Here is a 24,007-nt window from a genome sequence, read left to right as displayed (position 1 = left end):
ACTGACAGTTGACCTCAGGCCCCGGCCAAGGGTGGGAATTAGAATGCACTCTAGCAGGCCAGAAGGATCAGCTTGCGGTTAAAGGGTGAGCGTGTTAATTCTGGGCAACCTGCTCAGTGACAATAGCCAGAGGAACACATGTTAGTCTCTCCCTGCGGAGAGTGTCTTACTTGAAGATACGGAGTTTCACCCTGGGTCATGGCCCCACAGATGCAGAAGGATCAGGCTGCCTTCAGGAGCCTTGTCCACAGTGCTGGGCTTGGGCTGCCCCTTCCACTGCTGGGAGGCCGCTCCCAAGTCACAGGGGTAGAACAGGAATCTGTCCAGTTCAAACGACTTGTAGGACAACGAGCAGCCTGGAGCTGGCCCCTCCTGGCCCCAGGAAGGCAGTGAGCTCGGCGAGAAGCTTAAAGGACAGCTGAAGAGTCAAGCACGCTCAGGGGCCAGGCCTGGAAGAACCAAGAACCATCTCACCTCTCCAACTGGGCAGTTTGTCTTTCTGGCCAGCTGGGCCCAGTCACCAATAGAAGTCTCTGGCAAGGGCTAGTCTCTGCTTTCCTCTGGGACACTCTAGAAGACTCAGCAGTGGCCAGACTCTTGGTTCCTGGCATCCACTGATTTCTAGAATGTTTGCTCATTAATTGGTGGACTCCACTCTGGGTGTGCAGTGGATGGGAATCTCTCCAGAACCAAGCTTCCCTCCCCATCTCTTCGTGTGGGCGTCACTGCCTTTCTCCCTTTCTCCTAAGCCAATCCCCTCCAGTTCTCTTCTGAGGGGTTCTTACTTACTAAATGAACAAGCTGAAAAATAAGTTTAGAAATAAGCTTGGATAAGAGCAATAAAGCCTCCCTTTAGCCTGTGCCATTAGAACTGATTTGAAATAGGAGAGCCAGATTTTCCAGGTGAGAATTACAGGGTTTGTGGATTAGGAAGACAACTGAGTCTCCTTTATTTTTCTTCTATAAGAACTAAATTGATATTTACTTGCACAAGCCAAGAGCGAAAAGGGGCAGTGAGCTCTCCTAACAGACATTTAACCATTCAAGTGTGGCAGATTTATCAGAATCTGAATTGGCAGAAAGAGAATTCAGAATATTCTACATCAGAGATAAGTTCTATATGGTCCCAAATAGAGTTTTCTACTGTTACAAGTCCCTGACCCTTGCTGGAGGGGAGATTTGGTTAGGCCACAGAGTTACAGCAGACAATGTCTGACCTGGTTTCTCGAGGGGGAGGTCATGAGCTCCCAATACAGGCCCCCACATAAGCTCAGAACAAGTTCAGAAGCAACCACAGAAGTAGCCTGGGGCAGTGGCCGCCTGCGGAGCTGGACAGGTTTCTCAGAGGCCCCAGCATGGGGAGCACTGGGCACTGACTTGGTAACAAAAGGCTCCAAACCACTACAGAGCTTCTGGTTGGATCCCCCTCAGCTCGTGGTCCAGCCCACCTATGATTGACAAGGTCACAGTCAGCAATGAGCCACTTGACTCTTCATCCATCCCTTGACAGCAGGAGAAATAAATGTTGGCTAAGAAACAATGCTGAGAACGTCATTTATAAAAGCAAGAACAATCTGCCTCGTGGCAGGAAAGACCTGCTTTACACCCAAGGTAAGTGGAGACCCACTAGGATCCCGTCAGGAATGCAGATCTGAGAACTTGCGGGGCTGGCAGCACACATACCCTCTGCTTTTTTGAGTCAGAAGCTGGTTCTGTCCCACCACTTTGGCAACTCGGCTTGGCTAGTAGGAAAAGGTCTTTGGGAAGTTAGTACAGCCGTGGGCAAGAGGGAGCATCCTAGGATTTTCAACATTAAAAGCAACAAGGCTGGAATACATTCAACCTCTGGAGTTCACCTTGTGATACTGGACAGGAACCAGATGCTTCTCTCAGACGCAGGGCAGCTGGAGCAGAGCAACAAGCAGGCACTCGGAAACCAAGGAACCAAGAAGTCTCCTTGGAGTCCAGCATTCTGGAACCCTCCAGCTCAAGAGCCGCATGTGTGTTGGAAAAGAAACATGCATATGGGTGAACTGGCCTCTGAGCTCTGAAACCATCCCTAACCTGTGAAATGATAGCAAAGCTTCACAGGCCAAAGAGCCTGTGGAGAAATCCAGAGCAGCTGAGAATAGAAATGACAGGTTCCTAGGGCAGGTGTGCAGGGCAAGATGCTAAGGTCCCCGCCTTAGGGCTTGCCATTGGCGAACTCCAGTAGCAAAAAGACCCATCTGCTCCGACTTAGAACAGCGACCCAGCTCCAAAACTGGGAAATCCAGGACCTAGTCAAAGGGCCAGCCTAAATGGATCAAGGATAAACTCAAAAATTGCCAGCAAAGTCCAGAAATACAATGACTTGTTTGTTCATAGATAGGATCAATGAAGAAAGTCGAAAGACGGAGATGATAACTGGGCCAGATGAGTCACAGACAGGAAGACATTCAGTCAGACTTAGGTCTCTGAGGTTCTTCTCCATCTTTCCCTCGCTCTGTGGATTCGCACCACTACTGGGAACATATTTGAGATTTCTGACATTCAAAAGGTGCCTTAGTATTAGCACTCTATGTATGATGTCATATCGTGCATTTGTCACAAAGACAAAACTGAAGCTCAGGGTCTCTGGTGGAAAACGTTGAGCATCTTCTGGAGACCTGCTCAGCCTGCAAGGTCTACAAAGAGGCTGGTGCCAAGAGCTCTTCTGAGACTTGAGTGTTCATGAGTGGCATGTGCCAGACAGTCCAGGAAGGTGCACTTTTTAAGCTAGGTGAAAACTCGAATCAGGAGTCCTGGCATCCTTCCTGGGATGTGCCTGGCATAGAGGTTAAGAACAATGGTTGTGGAATTCCTGAGGAAGCTCAGCGTGCTGGTTTGGCTTCCAGCATTAGGTTGTTGACAGGAAGCAGGAGACAGGTAGTCAGAGAAGAATGACAGTTTGGGGATTCATGTGATGACAATTAGCCAAGTTCTGCTCTGCTTCTCTTTACAAAGAAAACTTCCCTTCTCTTTGCTCTTGGAATGCCATGTTAGAAGAGAGACATTTCCATGGCAACCTCATACACATTTAGTGATGTGTCACTAAATTTGTATGTGCACAAAGGCACATTAGGAGACTTTTTGAATGTGGCAAGAGAAACAGATTTTCATAATTGAATGTTGCCCTCAAGTAGAGTTTACCATTTGCTGAAAGCTGGGGCTGCAGCAGATGTTAACTCTGCCTCATCAGAATTGAGGCTCGACCCAAAAATCTCAGCCGGCTGGAGCTGAGGGCTGTTTCTTTGGGAGGCTGCTGCCCAGAAAGGGGCTCAGACAGATGGGGGCACAGCCAGGGGGCCAAGATGGCCTTGGCAGAGACAGAGAAAACAGGTCTCTCTCACGTCTGACCAGAGCCTGGGGAGAAAGAAAGCTATGTGTATAAGAAACAGACATGACCCTGATCGTTTCCCAGGTCCTCAGCACCTCGTGACCCTGAGACTACCATCTGCCCTCACGAATCGCACACTGGAGAAGAAGAGCTCCAACAACATACAGTTCCCCCTCAAGAAGTGGAACACAAGGGGCGTCTGGGTGGCGCAGTCGTTAAGCGTCTGCCTTCGGCTCAGGGCGTGATCCCGGCATTCCAGGATCGAGCCCCACATCAGGCTCCTACACTAGGAGCCTGCTTCTTCCTCTCACACTCCCCCTGCTGTGTTCCCTCTCTCGCTGGCTGTCTCTCTGTCAAATAAATAAATAAAATCTTTAAAAAAAAAAAAAGAAGAAGTGGAACACAAGAGGAAGAATGCTGAATCTACAGCCATGAGTCCCAGGTGCGTGTCCTAGTTCTGTCTCTTCCTCATCATGCAACTCTGAAAGCCCTTCTTTTTCTAAGCCTCAATCTGTAAACTGGGAATAAGCTTCCCGATTACCGTCAAGGAGCCAGTGAATGTAGAAGCATCACCATGAAGCTGAAACACTGGTAAATCGTAACACCGTCAGGTGGCACTGACTCGGCCCATGTACGCCAAGACGCAGTCTGGGCTCCCGGAGCGTGGGTGTGGTGAAGGGGCCACCCCCACCCTGCCGGCGCTGAGTCGGGCCTGCTGCTGGCCTTTCTGGTCCTCCCCAGCCCCACCACACCTACTCTCGGTCCTAAGCCGATCAGTACAGCCGCCAGACGGCCTGGGCATCGCATCATATTCCATTTAACTCACAGATACTTGATTCTGCCTATCTGTCACCTCCTCCCCCAATGTGTTTATTTTCCCTATTATGCTTTTCTCAAGCAAACTAGGCCTTGACCTCCACGGCCCCAAGGAAAGTGAAGCCACCACTGAAGAGCAAACAAAAGAAGCTGAACTTTGGCTTTCAAGCATTCAAGGGCCAGGGTCCTGATAATGAGAGATTTTCAAGGATACTTTGACCATAGGTGATGTTACCGCACATGCTTGATTCAGAACCTAACCCAGGTAGAGGGCAACCAGCTGCCTCTGCCTCAGGAAAGGGGCATCAGGCTCCCTGCTTTAGGGTAAAACACGGTCCCTCCACACTGGAACCCAGTGAAGTACCCCCATCGCCCATCACACGTCCTTCCTCCTACCCCCATCAGCCTCATCCGTGGGCTGGGCTTGGATCTCTAACCAGGCTTCCCCACCCCCCAGTGAGGCCATCCTCGGCCACCATCCCAGGCTCAGCCCACAAACACCACCCAGATCAGCCCTCCAAGCTGACCACATGGTCCTTCCCTGCCCAAGTCACTGCCTCTTACACTTCCTGTCACACACTGCCACCAAACTAGAAAGGCTCAGCCACCCCTGAGAGTTGGGCCGTAGCATGCTGGGCCCGGTATGCTGACCACGTTCCCCAGGCCCTGCATCTCCTCCCTGCTCCCTCCCGATGCCACTGGTCTCAGCTACTCTGCAACTGAGGCCCACTTCACATAATATTTTTGGTTTATGCCAGAGGGGCTGGCACACTTGGCTCCAAAAGTCACTATGTCCCCTCACACAGCTGATAAGAATGTAAGACAGTATAGCCAGCGTGGAAGTTTGTGGAAGTTCCTCAGTAAGTTCAACATAGAAATGTCATATGACCCAGCAATTCTACTCCTAGGTAGGTACCCGAAAGAACTGAAAACACAGGTCCACCCAAAAACATGTACACAGATGTTCACAGCAGCATCATTCATAATCGCCAAAAGGTAGAAATATCCCAGTGTCCGTTGACAGGTGAATGGAGAAACAAAATGTGGTGCACTCATACAAGGGAACGTTATTCAGAAATGAATAAAATAAATGAAGCTGACACATGCTACCACATGGATGACCTTGACGTCGTAAGACCACACAGTGGATGATTCCACCTAAATAAACTATCCAGACCAGAAAAATCTGTAGAGACAGAAAGTGGGTTAGTGGTTTCCAGGGGCTGAGGTCGGGAAGGAAATGGGGAATGGCTGCTCAATGGGTAGAGGGTTTCCACTTGGAGCGATGAAAACTTCTGGAACTAGCCAGTGGTGATGACCACATAATGTTGTGATGTACTTAATGCTACTGAATTGTACACGTTAACATGCTTAAAATAATAAGTTTTATGTGTATTTTACCCACAATTTTTTTTGAAAGTCACCTCACAACAGTCTGTGCAGTTCCTTGGTGCCATTCAGTAGCGTCTGTAGCCTTGCTAATGCAAGACTTTGTAGTCTCCAGAGCTCCAGGACTAGAGGGGGCCTGCTGGCTCTGGGACTGGGGATGGGGTGCTAGCTCTGGGACTGGGTTGGGGGGCTGCTGGCTCCAGGACTGGAGGGGGTTGTTGGTTCCAGGACTGGGTTGGGGGGGTGTTGACTCGGGGACTAGAGAGGGGGTGCTGGCTCAGGGACTAGAGTGGGGAGGGTGTTGGCTCCGGGACTGGGTTGGGGGGGGTGCTGGTTCTGGGACTAGAGAGGGGGTGCTGGCTCCAGGTCTAGAGAGGGGGTGCTAGCTCTGGGACTGGGTTGGGGGGGTGCTGGCTCCGGGACTAGAGAGGGGGTGCTAGCTCCGGGACTGGGTTGGGGGGTACTGGCTTTGGGATTGGAGAGGGGGTGCTGGTTCTGGGACTGGAGAGTGGGTGCTGGCTCCAGGACTAGAGGGGGGGTGCTGGTTCCGGGACTGGAGTGGTGCTGGTTCTGGGACTGGAGGGGGGTGCTGGCTCTGGGACTAGAGGGGGCTGCTGGCTTGGGGCAGAAGGTGCAGGCCCAATGGGGGGTGGCACTGCACGGACGTACAGAATCAGGAAGTTGGACGCTTTTCAACTTAGCTGGTGGGGCTGCTCCAAGGTCCTCTGCCAACGTCAATAAACCCTGTAAGGACGAGCAGGGATGAAAGAAAGGGAACACATTTTAGCTTTCGTCACCTCCCTGAAGAGGCTGAGCAACCCAACAGAGGCTGGTGTTGAAAATACAGTGATACGGGGGAGAAAGACACCACACACTTTTCACTGGACTGGACTAGCACTGGCCACGTCTCACCTGTTACTCCAGGGGGGCAAACAGACCTAAATATTCTGACTTCAAGATGCTCAAACCACTACAGGAAAACCTACAGCAACTTGGGCAAGACAGAAAAAGCCGAGACTACCTCGTGGCCTCAAGGCAGGGACTGCTTTGGCACTGGAGCATCGGGATTTCTTCTAGACACGGTCCAGCTAAAGAGCCTGTTTACAATCCTGGGCTGGGGCCAGGAAGCAGGGCAGCTTCTGCAGCTCACGTGTCATGAGAAAATCCGGAAGGGTGTCCAGGGTGAGAAAGCCACACAGACGTTCCTTAGATGACAGTTTCGTTAGGGACCCTCCCTGTTCTATGGTCAGTGGCTCAGTTTCAAGAGAACCCTTCCTCTGGAGTGGAGGATTCCAGCCACAAGCTGAGAAGAATGTGGTGGTATCTCTTTGGCTACTGCCTGCTTGTGGTCACTGAGAAAAGACAAATGTACCTTCACTTCTCCACAGTGTCTTCCTTTCCTGGACAGCAATGAAGATTAAATTATGCTTTCTCCTTCCACGCACGGCCTCCTACTGATGAGCTGGCCTATGAATCTTTACCACATGGCTAGGCCGGAGACGCACACACCCTGTTTCCAGAAAGAAGGTGGAGGAATGGCTCCACATGCTCCTCTGGGACAAGGAGTAAACCACAGGGCTGGGCTCGCTCAGCACCAGGCCAGCAGAAGAGCCCACCCAGAGCACCCAGTTCTTCTTAGCAGAGGTCTGAAGGTGAGTCCTGATAAACCATGAGAAAATGAAGGGGAGAAACAGATTCTAATCCTTGATGCCCTCAAGGAAGGCCAGCTTAGGATTTTGTGGCCAGCAAAGACAGTCCTCTGTAGCTGGGCAGGGGTGAGGAGGAGAGGAAATGAATGGCAGTGTCCTCAGAATAGGACACAGCCCAGCAAGCCTGCCTGAACCTGGGAGCTGCTCCCAGGGCCTGGTGGGCAGCCAGGTGTGGCAGAACCCGCTGGAAAAGGAGGCTAGATGTGGCTCTCTTGGTCCCTCTGCCATCTGACTCTACCTTCTCCCCAAATCTCAGTTTCTTCTTTCAACACTGGTGCTCCCAAAGTTTCCCTTGAATAGCTCTGCACTCCAGCTTTTGGCCCCTGCCACACTGCGACGTCTCCATCAGCACCCGCTGTGCCATTGCCCCCAGGCCCCATCTACCCCAGGTAGAAACCCTGGGCATTCCAAATTTCACCTCCTACATCCACACCTCCAGCCCCTGCCCAGATCCAGCACGTGGAGCAGCCTGCTATGCCTCAAGCCCACTACCCCTGGTGTTCTCCACATCTGCCTGAAATGCTGTCCTTTTCCCCAAGTGATGTCAAATTGATGGGACTCCCCAGTCCTTTTTCATCCCTTTATTTGGGCCCTCCCCGGTGCTACAACTGTATATACACCCACTGTACCCTGCTAGACGATCTACCTCTGAGAGCACAGCCGCGTCTCTGCATCCTCAGCATCCCGGGCACCGCCTGGCGTGCGGTAAGAACAAGGCAAGTTCTCTGAAAAAGTTGCACTGAAGCAAACAGACCAGCAGCAGGTAGTTAACATTCCTCTCACTGTGTATCAGTTCAACTACGTTATTTCATAAAGTCTGGGTTGGACCTGTTTGACAACTAGATTTCCAACACGAATCAGCTCTGCAAATTCCGGCAGCCACATAAAGGCAGTTTCTAGAACAAAAAAGATGTGGGGGGAGGGGGGAATACCCCAGCAGTTAATAAAAAGGAGGGACTGAGAATTGCATCAAGAGGGGAGGGGAGGTCGGGCCCAGAAATGCCCAGTCCCTCTCCAACCTAGGAATGGCATTCACCCAGGAGAACTGGCAGAGATGGACCCATGCAGAAATGCCTCAGCATCTAATTAAACATTTTAGACTCCACTGCACACGAGAAGGAAACCTACGTCCCCCACGGAACCCTGACAAATGAGTCGTTTCCAACCAATCTATCACCATAGCATCTGGGTACCTCAGGAAGATGAAAATAAGACCAATACATAAATGAAAACCAATATACAAACAATCCTGTCCCCACACAGGCCTCCACAAAGCCGCAGCCACAGCCATCTGCCAAGTTCCATCCCCGTCACTGCTTCCTGCAGCCACGGGCCTCTGAGTAAGCACGGTTTAACGTAAGATCTAACAACAGAAGGAGATGTCTTCTCTGAAGTCTGCGTCTCCATTAATGCTCCTATGCTAAATGTCCACCCTGGAAGCTGGAATGAAATAAGACTGGGACAAATAGGACTTGTTTTATATGCCGCTTCAGCCAAAGAATTTGCTAGAAATAGTTGGGACAGATTGAAGAAACAGGGCAATCTGGCACAGGTGGAGAATTCCAAGGTTTCTTGCACGGAAACAGAGCTCTCAAGAGGACTGTCGGGAAGCCATGGGGAAGACACTCACACTGCTTGGTAGCTATTCTCACCTTGTGCGGCTTCCACCTGAGGAGGCCTGGCTAGGGTCGATCTGATAAACCAGGCTAGCAATTCTCAGGTTAAGTCACATCTGGCACCTGGCAGGGAAGAGATGGTCCGAAACTGCAGAGCCGGCTGCTGTGAGTCTGAACGCTGGGGGCTGGGTTCAGCTTTTCATTTCTTCAAGATCTTTTTTCCTGAGCATCTGTTACTCGATTTTAAGGCCCAAACGGCAATGTGAAAAGGCTGCTCCGGCAACTGGGAAGCGGCAGAGTGGCCACAGGCTGGAGGGTGATGGTCTTTTGGGAAATCTACTTCTGGACAAGCAAATATTTTCATCCCAGATGTTTATATCCTACCGCTTCCCAAAAAAGGATTTAGATGGGACGGGCAAATATTATGCAGCTAACGAATGTTTCCCTCCTTCTATGCATCAATATATGGTGAGAAGTGATTCAGACACATGACAATATTGCACTATAAAATTCCTTAAGCCAGAGATTCATCGTTGCCTTTCCTTCAGCTCACACAGCCTTCAGTGTATAACTGAAGCTCAATAGATAGTGGGTGTTTTCAATGCTTTTTCTTAAAGTTTTAATAAATTCATGGGTTCTCTTGATCACGTTAACAGAATATTCTCTTTACTCTGGAAAATTCCGTTTTAATTGAGCCCTTTCCCCAGCTCATTTTTTCCTTATCTGATCCTGGCCTAAGTCTGAATAAATATCGAAAATTTCCAACCTCTTTCATAAGTGGGTAAAAGGAAAATAAAGCCAGAAAGGAGACACAGCCTATGTGAAGACAAAACCGCCACAGGTGTGTTCAAAAGCATGGCTGTACATTAGAACCATCTGGAAGTTTTTAAAAATCCCAGTGCTTAGGCTGCACCCAAGACCAAACTCTTTGGAGGAGGAATGTGGGTGTCAGTATTTACTAAAATCCCCGATGGGGTTCCAGAATGTAATAAAAGTTAGAATCCCTGTTCTAAAGATTCACCAAACCAGTTCTTTTGATACCTACCCAGACTGACAATTTCTACTTTATTCCGTCCCAAAGTGAAAGCTCTTCCTCTAAATTATCACCCACGAGCCTTTAGATGATGTGATAGAATGAATGTCAACCAAAGTAGCAGGAGAGCAGGTTTATATCGTCTACCAGTGTTTAAACTGGCAGGGCCTGGAGGTGGTGGCTGCCTTTCCAGTGTCTCCATTCTCTCAGCTATAAAATGGGGCTGTAGTCCGCGCCCTGTAGTCCACGCCCTGCAGGCCACAGGCTGTGCTGGGGATCAGCTAAACTCTTAATGGGATGCTAGGGCTCTACTAAAAATACCACACACAGAAGGAGTTTTTGATCTCATCTCCCCAGGAGGAAGCGGGCATCATCCCAGCCCAAGCCCCACTCCCCTCCGAAGCAGACTCCCTATGGGTTCTCCCTGGGACTGAAATGCCGGTGGGCAGTAGAGGCCAGAGAGTCAGAAACTCTTTTTATAACATGCACGATGACTTCAAATACCAGGGCTGGAAACCTGGAACTCTGCTCCCACTGGTGCTGAGTTTGGGAACACTTTACCCAGAGCACAGAGACTCTTATTACGCTTTAATTTAATTCAGGGCCTAATCACAGGAAATGTCTAGTATTGTCTCCCTCAGACCCCTCCAGCCTGACACTACTCTGGTACCATTCTTAGCTACTCAAGGATCAATAACCAGACAGACCTCCCAGCATGATTATAAGGAGACCGTTCCGCAATACTACCCCTGAAAGTGCCTCTGCCCCTTCCATACCTTTACATCCAGGAAGACCTGTATCTGAAACTGCTAGAGAAGTCTCTAGACTGAGCTGCTATTTTTCTATCTAAAGATGAAGCCTGCTCTATAAAGGCTTTCCTTATACTCTAAAGTAACAACATCCGTTATATTTTATCGGCTGCTCTCTACAAGGTCCCTCTCTGAAAGCAAGAAACTTAAGTCTTCTTTCCCCATTGATTCTTATAATTAAATACCAAGACTACTCCAGAGCTCTGTAAGGTATGTGATAGACATGGAGAATGGCCTCTGGGAGAAGTGGAAAGGAGAATGATTTGCTGATTTAGGTCAAGAACACAAGTACAGGAAAAAAAAAAATGGTGCTGAAATGTCTTCCCAGGAGATCAGCATTTACTTGGCAAAGTTTAGGTTTAACCTCTGAAAAGCTCACTGCAGGAGTGAAAATGGGGGAGAGGGATCTTAAATAAGTGATTTATAACTTTAATTCAACACCCCACTAGTTTCAAAGGAGACAAAGTTAAAGGTAGCCTTTGCCATAAAATACTATCTTTACTCCACACTGAACTTTATTGAATAAGGGGAAATAAGAGATCAGATCTCACAGAATGCACTTTGGAAATCCTTCATCCACGTATATTTAGCTTTCTCCTGATCAGTAATTCAGTAATGTGGCCTATGTGAACAGTTTTATTTTGTTTTGTTTTTTTAATGTGGGCATTTCCAAAATAAGGTTTAAAAAGTAGTCGTTAGACTTCAGGTAGGGAGCCCAGAGAAAATACTTGACAGGTTAAGTCCTGGGAAGAAAGTGACACTATCAGAGGCCGCTGGAACATCAAGATACTAACAAATATTTCTTCTAACATCTAAAAACAGAGGAGCAAAAAATGCACAAATAATTTAAGATCAAATCAACCAAAAATTAGGAGCCCTTTGAGAACAGTTGTCTTTACTTAGGATATAGATTCAATACAAAATTATATTTCATGTACCCAATACCAATCACCAAAAATAAATAAGAATCTTTAAATATCTAAACTACACTAAAACATGTACATTAAAGTTCATGCACTTGATTCAGGAGTCTTTAGAAACCTACTCAAAGTGTTCATTTGCATGTTATATATAATGCTAACATATAGAAGCTAGACTGAATGGTTTCCTGGACAAGTCCAGGTTAGAAAATCACAAGATAGGAGAAGTAGAAAATAAAATAGCCAGAGCAGGTATCCTGATAGCTACAGGAAGTGAAGAGGATGGGAAAAAGACTGCATAAAAGCAGATGAAGCTAGAATCTTAAAAAGAGTAGGATTCACAATGTTTAGCACAGAATTTTTTAAAAAATGAGTAGACACATGAAGACATTAAAAAAAAAAAAAAAAAGTGAACCAGGAGATAAAACAGTCAATGAGTACAGACCCAATGATGAGAAAGATTTTGGAAATAGCCAAAAAGACTTTTTGAAAAAGTATTATAAATATGTCTTAGAACTTAAAGAAAAATATGGAAACAATAAATGAACAGATGGGAAATATCAGAGAAACAAAAACAATGGAGAAGATCCAGATGGAAATTCTAGAAGCAAAAAAATATCTGAAATAAAAAATTCACTGGGTATGCTTAACAAGCAATTGGACACTACAGAAAAGTTCAGTGAACCTGAAGATATATGTTCATATAACTATCTACATCAAAGCACAGAGAGAAAGCCTGAAAAAAAAATGAAGAAATTCAGTGACTATAAAAAAAAATCAAGAAATCTAACTCATATGCAACTGGAGTTCTAAAAGAAAAGGAGATAGATTGAGGCAGAAAAAAATACTGAAGAAATATGAGCCAAATTTTTCCAACCCTGATGAAAAAATATCAACCCGCAGACCTAAGAAGCTCAATAAACCTCAACAATGACAACCACATCTAGGCACATCGTAGTTAAATTGCTGAATATGAAAGGTAACATCTTAGTAGCATCCAAAGAGAGGGGATAGATATTATATGAAGGGAAACATACTCTAACCTCTCATCAGAAACAATGAAAACTACAAGACAATGGATCTTTCATTAAAGAAAAATAAAAGTCAACTTAAAATTCTATATCCAGCAAAAATATCCTTTTAAAGTGAAAGCAAAATAGACAAAAGCTGCAAGAATTTATTATCAGCAAACCTACACTACAAGAACTATTAAGAGTAGTTTTTCAGGCTGTAGGGGAAATGGTACCAGACAGAAACTCAGACATGCAAGAAGGAATGAAGAACACTGTAAATGGTAAGTATGTGTATGAATAAAAAGACTCTAATTTATTTATTTAATTAATTAACTGAAACAAAAAAGTTACTTATGTATTATGAGGTTTATAAAATATTTTAGAAGCAAACTATATGACAACCACAGAATGAAGATTGAAAGAGGGGAACTGGACATAACAGACTGTCAGAATAAAGAAATTATAAGAAGATAGTGAATTAAGCCCAAAATAAGCAGAAGGAAGGAAATAAAGACAAAGGTAAATATTTTTAAAAATTTTAATGGGTATTTAATTTTTTTTAAGTTTTATTTATTCATTTGAGAAAGAGAGAGCACAAGCAGGGGGAGCAGCAGGCAGAGGGAGAGGGAGAAGCAGACTCCCCACTGAGCAGGGAGCCTGATGCAGGGCCCAACCCCAGGATCATGACCTGAGCCATCCAGGTGCCCCTTTAACGGATATTTTTAAAAAATAAAAATAAAAGTTGGTTCCAGAAAAAGATCAGTAAAATTGGTAAACTACTAGCTAAACTACTTTTAACAATGAAACAGAGAAAGCAATTACCAGTATCGGGAATGAAAGAGGGAGCACCACTACGGGTCCTACAAATGTTAAAAGGAAAATGAGAATCTTAGGAACAATTTTGTTCCAATAAATTCTACAACTTGGATGAAACAGACAAATTTCTTGAAAGCAAAATTGACAAAATCAACACGAGACAAAAATTCTGAATAGCCCTACACCTGTTAAAGCAATTGAATTGATAATTTAAAACCTCTCCCTCTCCCTCCCTCCCTCCCTCCCTCTCTCTCTCTCTCTCTCTCTCTCTCTCACACACACACACACACACACACACACACACACACACACACAAGGCCTAGACGGCTTTGATGGTGAATTCCATCAAACATTTAAGAAGACATATTAGTGTCCCACAAACTTGTTCAGAAAACAGAAGAGAACATTTTTCGGTTCATTTTATGAAGTAACATAATGCTGTGCCAAAAACCAGACAAAGCCCTTATAAGAAAACTACAGACCAATATGCCTCACAAACACAGAGGCAAAAATTCTTGACAAAATATCAGAAAATCAAATGCAAGTTTAACATTCTTTTAAAATCAATATGACTCACCATATTAACAGAATTAGAGAGAAAAACAATATGATTATTTCCACAGATGCAGAAAAAGCATTTGTCAACATTTCATCCTATTGCTGATAAAAACTCTCAGCAAACTAGGAATGGGAGGAAACTTCAACCTGATAAAAGTCACCTACCAAAACCCACACCTAACAACATACTTAATGTTAAAGACTGAACGTTCCTTCCTTAAGATCAAGAACAAAGATGTCAGTTCTCACCACTTCTATTTAACCTTGAACTGGAAGTCCTAACCAGTGCAATCAAGGAAGACAAAGAAATAAAACGCATAAACACTGGAAAGGAAGAAATAAAACTGTCTTGACTCACAGACAACATGATTGTATACCTAACAGATCCTAAAGAATCTACCAAAAAAAAAAATTTAAATGAATTCAATAAGGTCACATGATATAAAGTCAATATACAAAAATCTCTTGCATTTCTATGTACTAGCAACAAAAATTTAAAAACAAAAATTTAAAGATTACCATTTATAACAGCATAAAAAGTATAAAATATTAGAAATACAGTTAATAAAAGATGTTCAAGTCCTCTATGTTGAAAACTACAAAACATTGTTCAGAGAAGTTAAAGAAAATCTAAATAAATGGCAAGAGATACCACATTCATGGATAAAAGACCCAATACTGTTAGGGTATCAGTTCTCCCCAATTTGACTTACAGGTTCAAAGCAAACCCAATCAAACTCCCAGCAGGATTTTTCACAGAAACTATCTTGTTCTCAAATGTATCCAGAAATGCAAAGGACCTATTATAGCCAAAGCAATTTTGAAAAGGCAGCTCAAAGATAGAGGACCTGCTTTTAAGACTTATTATAAAGCTACAGCATCAAGATAGTATGAATTGGCATAAAGATGAATCAGTAGAAGGGTCCAGAAACAGAACCATATATATATGTTCGATAAATCTAAAATGGCATCAGAGCAATTCAATGGGAAAGGGAAAGACTTTTCAACAAGAAGTACTAAACAACTGGACATCGAAATGTAAAATAATGACTCTGGACTCCTACCTCGCACCACATTCAAAAATTCACTTTAAGTAGAAGGGAGACTGCAATGTAAAAACTAAAATGATCAAACTTCTGAAACTAAAGGAGACTATTTTCATAACCATGGGGAGGGCAAAAATTTTTTTCTAAATAGACAGAGAAAGCACTAACTATAAAAGAAAATATTGATACGCTGAGTCCATCAAAATTTAAAACTTCTGCTCTTTGAATGCTACCACTAAGAAAATGTAAGGACAAATCATAGACTGGGAGCAAATATTTATAAAATGTATATCTGACAAAGGACTTATATCCAGAATATATAAAGAATTTCTATATTCAATGAGATGACAAAGAGCCCAACTTTTTAATTAAAAAGGGGTGTAAGATTTGAACAGACACTTAAAGGAAGATATAGAAACAGTAAATAAACACATGAAAAGATGTTCAGTACCAATAGTTAGCAAGGAATCAAAAATTAAAACGACAATGAACTATTACTACACATCACAGAGAATGGCAGAACTTGAAGAGGTGGACAATAGCAAGCACTGACAGAGACGCAGAAGTCTGGCACGCTGCTGATGCAAGCATAAAATGGCTTAACTACTTGGGGAAAGTGTTTCCAGTTTTCTTATAAAACTAAACATATGTCTACTCTACGAACCAGCAAGTCTACTGCTATGGATTTACATAAAAGAAATGGAAAATGTCTATACAAAGACTTGTACATAAAATATTCATAGAAGCTTTATTCATAATAGCCAAACACTGCAAACAACCAAAAAGTCCACAACAGGTGACAGAGAAACAAACTGTGGTATATTCGTGGAACAGAATGTGTCTCGACGAGAGAGAGGGGTGAAGTATGAATCCACACATGGATGGATTTCAGAAACATCCTTGGTGAAGGAAGCCTTTGCACAAAAGGGCGTATGTTGTACTACTCCATTTATTTGAAGTTCTAGAACCGGCAAAAGGAACCTCTCGGGACAAACTGAAACAGGAGATGGGAGGTGGATGATGGGGGATTGCCTGGGAAGGAGCAGAGGGATCTTTCTGAGGTGACGGAAATGTTCCATATTTCCATGTGTGCTTTACGTGGTTTTCTGCATTTGTTAAAATTCAGCAAACTGTGTATTTAAGATCTGTATACGTAAACTATACGTAGATAGTGCCTGCATCGCAGGATTGTTGTAAAAAAACAAAACAAAACAAAACAAAAAAGCAAGACAAGAACAGAAGAGACAGGCATTGAGATGCCAACAGACCTGTCTAGACAAGTCAGCAGACCCTACAGAACACAGCTGTACCACTCAGTGGAGTTTCTGTGACCCCCAAGTCATGGTGGAGGTGGAAGGAGGGGAGACAAATCTTCTGTTATTCAGCCACTGAAGATGGCTGCTATTTAGTGAAAACTATTTGCCTGTAATGTTCACCTATGGAGCAGCCGATACCCAGGGCATGCCCAATAAAAGCACGATTATTGCTCATCGATTAAGGAGAACGCTAATCAGTATGCCAAAGTTTCTTCTGTAAAAGTTACCACTAACAGCGTTGCCCTAAAACAGATGGACAACTGCCCTGGTCTTAGCCTTTAATTAATGAAAATGCAGTTAAGAGACATACTCAGACCTCCTTGTGAGTGAGAGCTATTCCGACTGCCCGCCTGCCAACTTTGGGGAGCTCTCAGCCCAAATCTTAAGAAAACAGCCTTCTCAGGGAAGAAACACCTACAGCTGGGTCACCACACACACTGAGGCCACAGCCTACATCTGTGGTCTCCGTGGCTTCTGTTCTCTTTGGGGGTGGAGGTGCCAAAACCGTGTGACTTACAGTGATCTCAGCCACATCAACTCTGCATTTAAAAGAACCAAAACTGGGGCACCTGGCTGGCTCAGTTGGAGGAGCATGCGACTTTGATCTCAGGGTGCTGAGTTCAAGCCCCACATTATGCATGGAGCCTACTTAAAAAAAATAAAAATAAAAAAATAAAAGAACCAAAACTATGCTGCCAAAGCTATTAACTAGCCCCTAGAGATGAGTGGGGGAAAAGAAGAGCGACTTCGGCTCTTGGCTTCTCAGAATTCTTTTGACCAGTCCCCAATTCAGTGTCTTGTCATCATCTGTTATGAGAATACAGAGCTAAGAAAATCTGCTGTTTCTTTTCCCCAAATCATGCAAACACTTGTGTGTAAGGCCTTGGCTGTGGGGTAGTCAGAAGTCAAGAACGAGAGCTTGCTGTTTGAATGAACCTGGTCTTTCTGGCCTGCAGGTATCCAGACCGGAATGATAATAATAACCTTTGATTCATAACACTCATTCCTGCTCCATGCATGGTCCCATTTTATTTTATTTTATTTTATTATTTTATTTTATTTATTTATTTATTTTATTTATTTAATTCAATTAATTAATTAATTAATTAATTTATTTATTTAATTTATTTTATTTATTTATTTATTTATTTATTTATTTATTTATTTATTTATTTATTTTTATTTCATAGGCAGAGGAAGAGGGAGAGAAGAGAATCCCAGGCAGGCTCCACGCCCAGTGCAGAGCCTGATGCCGGGCTCCATCTCACCACGCTGAGATCATGACCTGAGTGGAAATCAAGAGTTGGGTGCTTAACCCACTGAGCCACCCAGCTGCCCCTGGTGTCTCTTTTAAAGTAAGGTAACAAATACCCGTGAATTCACCAGAGGCAACTACTTTCCTGAATCTTGTCCATCATTCCCTTGTGAAGGCTTTCCTGACCTGGCCAATGAAAGCAAGGCAGGGAGAGAATTTCCTAAAGCTCCCACCACCTCCCTTAACACAGACTCAACTTCGGTTACAGGAAGACCAGAGGCGGTACCCACAAGACCGGGTGCCCCCTGAGATAAACTGCTTCCCTGGATGGGATTTTCCAATTTGTGAGCCTGATTTATTCTTTTCAGTAAGAGAAAAGATGTAAGTCCCTTTGAGCAAAGTATGCCTGATATATATCACAATATTTATTTTTGGTAGAGTAATGGATCAGTCTTCAGGGAAAGCTAGGGAAAAAGCATTTCTTGAGCTCAGATGTAAATCAGTCACTCTGAAAACCACAGGGGAATCTATATTCTTACCCCTCTGCTAACTACAGTGTGAAATAAACAGCTGACTTTTAAAAGTCACTGTTTCTAGCCCTAACACTAACAACAGAGTTAGGGATGTGAGGCCCAAAAAAGCAATTGCTCCTGGAATGTCTGCACCTAATTCCCCAAAATGATAGTACAACTCAAAATGAAAGAAGAGATCCACCCAGCCTGTAGGTATTAAGTTGTACACCCAGTGGGGACAAGTTCTAAGCTTTACGTGCAGTACGCAGTTCCAAGGAGGAAGGATGAAGTGCGGTTGGGCTCAGGATGTAAGGGTCCCCCAAGGGACCTGTCCAGTTATTATAGGCGAGTCTTCCTATCTACATTAAATGTATCATAGAGCAGGACAAGAGGGAAACTGAAGGACAGGGGGAGAAAACGATCTTCGATGAATCGGCAACTTAAACAGAGCTCTTCAAAGGAAAGCTATTTAAATTTAAGGTGTTCCTAATATCAATTATCCTGAACATCTCATAGGCTCAGATTCACATGCTACAAAGAACACAAAGCCTTTTAATTTTCTTACCTGTCCATGGCACTAGCGGTGATAAATCAGATATACAGAGAAACCACACATGACTAACAAACCAGCCCATTAATGGCGAGCAAAGATAATTTGCCAAGATGACTTATTCAGACACAGTCACATATCATAACCAGCAATATCCTGGAGGCTTAACGCAGCAGGCATAGAAAGCAAGAGCTGGGGCACTCCCTGCCAAGTCTCGGGCACTCCAGGGCGACTCGGGCATCCTCCAGATGCCTGCTATCCAAGCATGAAAAGATTTTATTCATGGCTGCCACCTCCCCACTCTCTTCAAGGTAGACTCGCACTTGGAAAAATACCGCAACTTCTAAAAGGTCTCTTGGGTCACAGAGCTGCTGAGTCCCCAACCTTGCTATGGCCCCTCCTCTGACACTCTCAGAATTCCAGGTACCCTCAGGAAGAAGATCCAGCCTCTGCCACCAGCAACCTTAGCTGTTAGTTTATAGATCTTTACTGCGGGCACTCATTCAAGTAACAGAGCTCCAACTAGGTGTTTGATCCTCTTCTAGGTACTTGGGCAGATCCATAAACAAACCAGTAAATAGGTGGGAGTGAGGGAAAAAGAAGAGTTCCCTAAATGCCAGTTCCTTTGTTTTACTGGGAAAACAGGCCCAGTGACAGGAATTTTTCTTTACAGTCAGAGTTGATGGTGTGGCTAGGGCTTGAACCCAGGCTGGATTCTTAGCAGGACTGCCACCTACAGTGGGGCACAGGAGATGGAGATGAAACGCAATCCATTCTGCATATGGGCAAGGGGCAGCCTCATTCCAATACTATATTCTCAATGTCCCAGACTGCCCGATTCCCTTTAACAAATGCCCCCTTCACTGAAAGGGACAACTGAGGTTCCCCAGATCAGCAACCAACCATCATTAGCAGGACCCAGGAGAGTTTGAGTCCTCTCACTGGAATGTAACCCTGACAAGCTACACGCCCCTGGCTCTTGCCATTAGTGAGAAAAGTCTGATGAACTTGAATCTGTAAGAAATCCACCAATGGCGAAGGTCCCCTATAATTAATTATCATGACAATAATTTCCTATATTATCATCAGATCTGAAAGGGAAGGCTGCTAGCAAGCTGTTTTACATTCTCGCCAACTCCTTTACTCTTCATGATCCCAAGCTGATGATATGTCATTGTTCAATCCCATCTCTAAAGTTCCATAGGGATGATGGAAATAATTAACTTAATCAACTATATGGATATCTACGCTTGACAAAGTGCCAGCGATACAACAGTGAATACCACCACCATGGTCAACAACAACACACAATTGTCTCTGACTTCATGGAACTAACACGTTGAATACAGAGCTGGGAAAAGCCCAATTGCTAAGGAGTGCCTGACCATACTAGCACCTTGCTTGGGGGCCAGCTCTGGAAGCACGAGTGTACATGACCAGCCTATTCTTCCCTCCCTCACTCCATTTTAGAGAAGGAAAAATAAGGTCCAGGAATGAGAGCAGGTGGCTTGCCTAAGTCAGACAGTTGATAATTGAGCTGGGATTGGAACCCACAGTCTCTGGCTTTCCCCCTTTCCACCACATTGCCTCCTCCAAGGTTCCAAGGCTGCAAAGTGAAGAGAAATAGTTGGTTCTACTGACAGATTGTTTCCTGATGCATGTACACCCAGAACATGCAGCTTCAACCCACCTTATCAGCACAGACCTCATGCCTATGTTCATCTCTCACACCAAAATGTTTATAAATATACTTCACTGATCTAGAGCCTGGGTGTCCAGTCTTCATTCACTCTCATTTATCACCCTCTCTGGGTCTCTCTTGACGTTTACTTTCACTTTAAAAATCTCATCTTATAAGAACAGAGCCCTTTTTATCTGATGCTAGCTCCCCCTCTGCTCCTGGGGTCTAATCAATCCATGTCTGGAAATAAACAAGCCAGAGAGGGAAGCAACAGTCCCTTTTATGAAAACAGGCACCTTTCTAAAATGATCTACCCCTGGGCATGGCACAGATAGAAATTTAAATGAGAAGAAAATAAAGACATCCTCCAGCCATAGTCCTATGCATTCCTTATCAGGCAGGACACCAGGGAAGGTAACCCTGCATTAACAGCTAAACCAAAAACTCTGCCTCGCATTTTTCAGGTTGTTTAGAAAGGTGGGGGTCCAAACTCAAGAAGTCTGAAGAGACAACAGGCTTCAAAATATAATAGTGTGTATAGTTCAGCCTCCTCCCTTCTGAGGAGTTTAAGGTCTCCGAGATAGTACGAGAGGGCTCATTGAACACCAGTTGCAGGTAGCTACTACCAGGGGTGCTCAGAGATGCCAGACTGAATGATCTAGACATCTGGCAACCAACACAGACCTTCACCCACCATGTTATTTTACACCCACCTGCAGAGCAGAGTCTCCACACCTCCCACCACTCCCTAGCTGCTGCAGCCTGCAGCCTCGGCCAGCAAGGGAAGCTGTCTATGTAGAGAGGGGCAGAACCAAGTCCCCACTAGCCAGCCCACTCTTCTTACCATGGCTCCCAACCCCAGGCTTTCAGAAATAGGTCACGGATCTAGATGCGAATGCAGAAAGCACCTCTTCTGAAGAGGACAGTAGTTAATTCTTAATTGTTTGGGGGATCCTTTTGAAAATCTGATGGCACTTCTAGACACCCCATGAGAAACTGCATGCATGCAGTTTCTATGAAATTTCTATGTAATTTCATCTGTGCAGTTTGGACTCCCCATACTGCCCTCTGGGGAGGTATGAAAAGGCAGAAAGGGCTAATGTGCTCAGAGCCAGCTTAAAGGAAGAAAACTGTGGGTGATTCAGGTAAGTAGTCAAAAACACAGTTCTTAACCAAAAAGGGAGAAATGATGTCCCTTCCTTAGCTACTCCAAGTTCCAGCTTTCAATTAACCTTTGAGATTTCAACGAGAATTTGGAAACAAAGAGCGCACACATGCATACACGCACAAAACAAAATCTTTGTGGCTTCCTATCTTGACGTCACGAAATGTCCTGTGATTGCTAGTTAAGATAGAGTCTCCCAACAGGGCTTACTGCAGAAGGGCTGAGTACCAGCAGAGGTAAGAAGTAGGGCAGAGGTGGACACTGGGATGGAGGACAGTCCAGACAAGGAGAGAGGGATAGCTAAGCTCTCCACTGGCTCTGAGTAGATCCTGGCAGGGCAGGTCCTGACCCTTGCTGCCAGCTCATCTTGGAAATCAGACCTGCTGACTACTTTGCAGCAAACCAAGAAGTCCATCAGAAATAGCCCTTTCCTTCTGGGTCCACGGGGAATGGGGGATGCATCCTCTCATTTCTGGGGAGGAGACCCTGGCCCACAGCTTGCCCATAGCCCCCTCGTGGCTCGGGGGTGTCACTGCAGCCCCCTCTGCATTGCTGGGCAAAAACCTCAGGGAGGCAGCCCTAATAGTGGTAGAGCACAACATTTAGTGACGGCTTGGCAACAGTCTTCAAGCTATGGTGAGGCTGCTTTGCTTTTCATTTCTTAAACTAGGACCAAGATTGACACTCAAAGCGATCCTTCTAAATCCCTCCCTGGTACAGTCCCTACAGGAAGCAAGTCCAAGACCTGCTTCATTAAGCCAATAACCTACAAGCTTCTGTAACATTACCACCGCCCTATTGATCACTCCTTCCTGTATCACATGCAATTATGCACAATTGTTTCAAAGCTCGATAGAAATAGTTAGCAAGAATGCACAACAACCCCTAGTTTGCAGGTTGCTGGTTAGATTACAAAATACTTGCAGGACACCAAATACCACCACTCCCACCCCATGTCCTGAATTTCCAGGTAGCAGATTCTACAGGGGTTTGGGGGAAGTCAGGACTTAAGGACACACAGTGAGAAAGAATGTGGCCCTTGGCCCCATGCAAGCAGAGAGCGTGTCCATTAATAAACCTAACCAGCAACTGCGCAAAGGGACAGAGTGCAGCCCACCTGGGTTGGGACTTAACTGAAAAGACCAGAGTTGGGGTGGGGGAGAGTCGATCCAGTGGTTCTGCTACCACCTGTCAGAGGTGGGGATGATTAACTGAACCCAGCTGTGGGAAACTACCCACTGAGGAGAAGGTGGAAAGTTTGGGAGGAGAGAGGACGGTGCAGTGTGCCCGGAGGGCCTAGAGCGGTAGTCCAGGGACCCGAAGTGACTGGGGCCAGGAGAAACGGATGGAAGCACAGAGGGTCTTTTCCTTTCCCGGGGAAAGAGTCCTTACCTCCTTGATTTTCTCCCGCTGGGCTCGAACTTGGCTCTGGGGCTCCTTACTCTCATCCGCCCTAGTCCCCAGGACCGGGTGGCGGAGGCGGCTCCGGAACGCATTGAAGTCAAAGCTAAACGAGAGGGCCCCCTCCTGGGGTCTGAGGGCCGTGCTGCCGCTGCTCCGGGCCGCCGTGGCCATTTCCCGTGTCCCCGTGGGCTGGGTGCGCCGCAGCCACACTTTCCGGCGGCGGGTACTGGCTTGGCTGCTGGCGTCGTCCTCACCCGGGGCTGGCACAGCCGGGGCCGGGTTGGGAGGCGACTCCTGCTCGCGGGCCAGGGGGTGGCCGGCGACTTCGGCCACTACCTCCAGGCCGGGCTGCTGGGTCCGGGGGGCCAGGAAGAGGCGCTTAAGGCGAGAGGAGTTAGGCAGCAGGAAAAGGGCCCCGAAGCACAGGGTGACGAGGCCCGAAAGGAAGAGAAGGAAGAGGAACTTCTGCGGCAGCCGCAGCCCCCACGGGGAGGCCGGGACGAAGACGGGCACTTTCCTCATGAGCATCGTGGCCTGGCACGGGGCTGGGGCCGGTCAGCTCCGGCCTGGCCCCCGAGGCCCTCGGAGTGCAGGCACTGGCCAGCAGGGGTTCGGCGCCGGGAGGTCGTCGAGGGGCGCTGCCCGGGATGGGGGTCCCTGAGAGTTTCACCAGTTCGGGGGCTGCCCTGAAGTTCAGGGAGTTTGGGGCGAGTCCCCCCGCGCTGAGGAGGGGGCGCAACGACCTCGGCGGGGCCCGGGTGCGCCGGGCTGCACGGCTCGCGGCCCGGGCCCGCAAGGGTCGGCCGCCGCGTAGCCCCTCCTCGCAGCGGCCGGAGCCCGGGGCCCGCGCCTTCCCGTGCTGCGGCCGCCGCCGGGGCCGTCACATGCCGTCCGCGGCGCCCAGGCCGTCCGCGCAAAGGGGCACCGGCAGGCCTCGTCCCCGCGCCGAACCACCCGCAGCCCCTCAGCCCAAAGTTTCAGCCTCCGAAGCAGTTTCCAGAGAGGGCTGGCTCAGGGGGCGAGGCGGTGGCGGGGCTGGCG

General features: G+C 46.3%; 1 protein-coding gene across 2 annotated transcripts in view; it reads right to left on the bottom strand.

Annotated features, from left to right (window-relative positions):
• MAN1C1 (mannosidase alpha class 1C member 1) overlaps positions 1–24,001 on the bottom strand; it is a 159,824-nt gene extending 135,823 nt beyond the window's left edge. For both annotated transcript variants that reach the window (XM_019802790.2, XM_034646934.1), the window contains exon 1: positions 22,955–24,001. In XM_019802790.2, the coding sequence (XP_019658349.1) occupies positions 22,955–23,494 (540 nt within the window). In that variant the 5' untranslated portion in view covers positions 23,495–24,001. The remainder of the gene's footprint in view (positions 1–22,954) is intronic.
• Positions 24,002–24,007: the final 6 nt, after the last annotated feature.

Source organism: Ailuropoda melanoleuca, chromosome 2 (genome assembly GCF_002007445.2).
Source record: "Ailuropoda melanoleuca isolate Jingjing chromosome 2, ASM200744v2, whole genome shotgun sequence".
Taxonomy (NCBI): Eukaryota; Metazoa; Chordata; class Mammalia; order Carnivora; family Ursidae; genus Ailuropoda; species Ailuropoda melanoleuca.
This window is presented reverse-complemented; position numbering and strand designations above follow the sequence as displayed.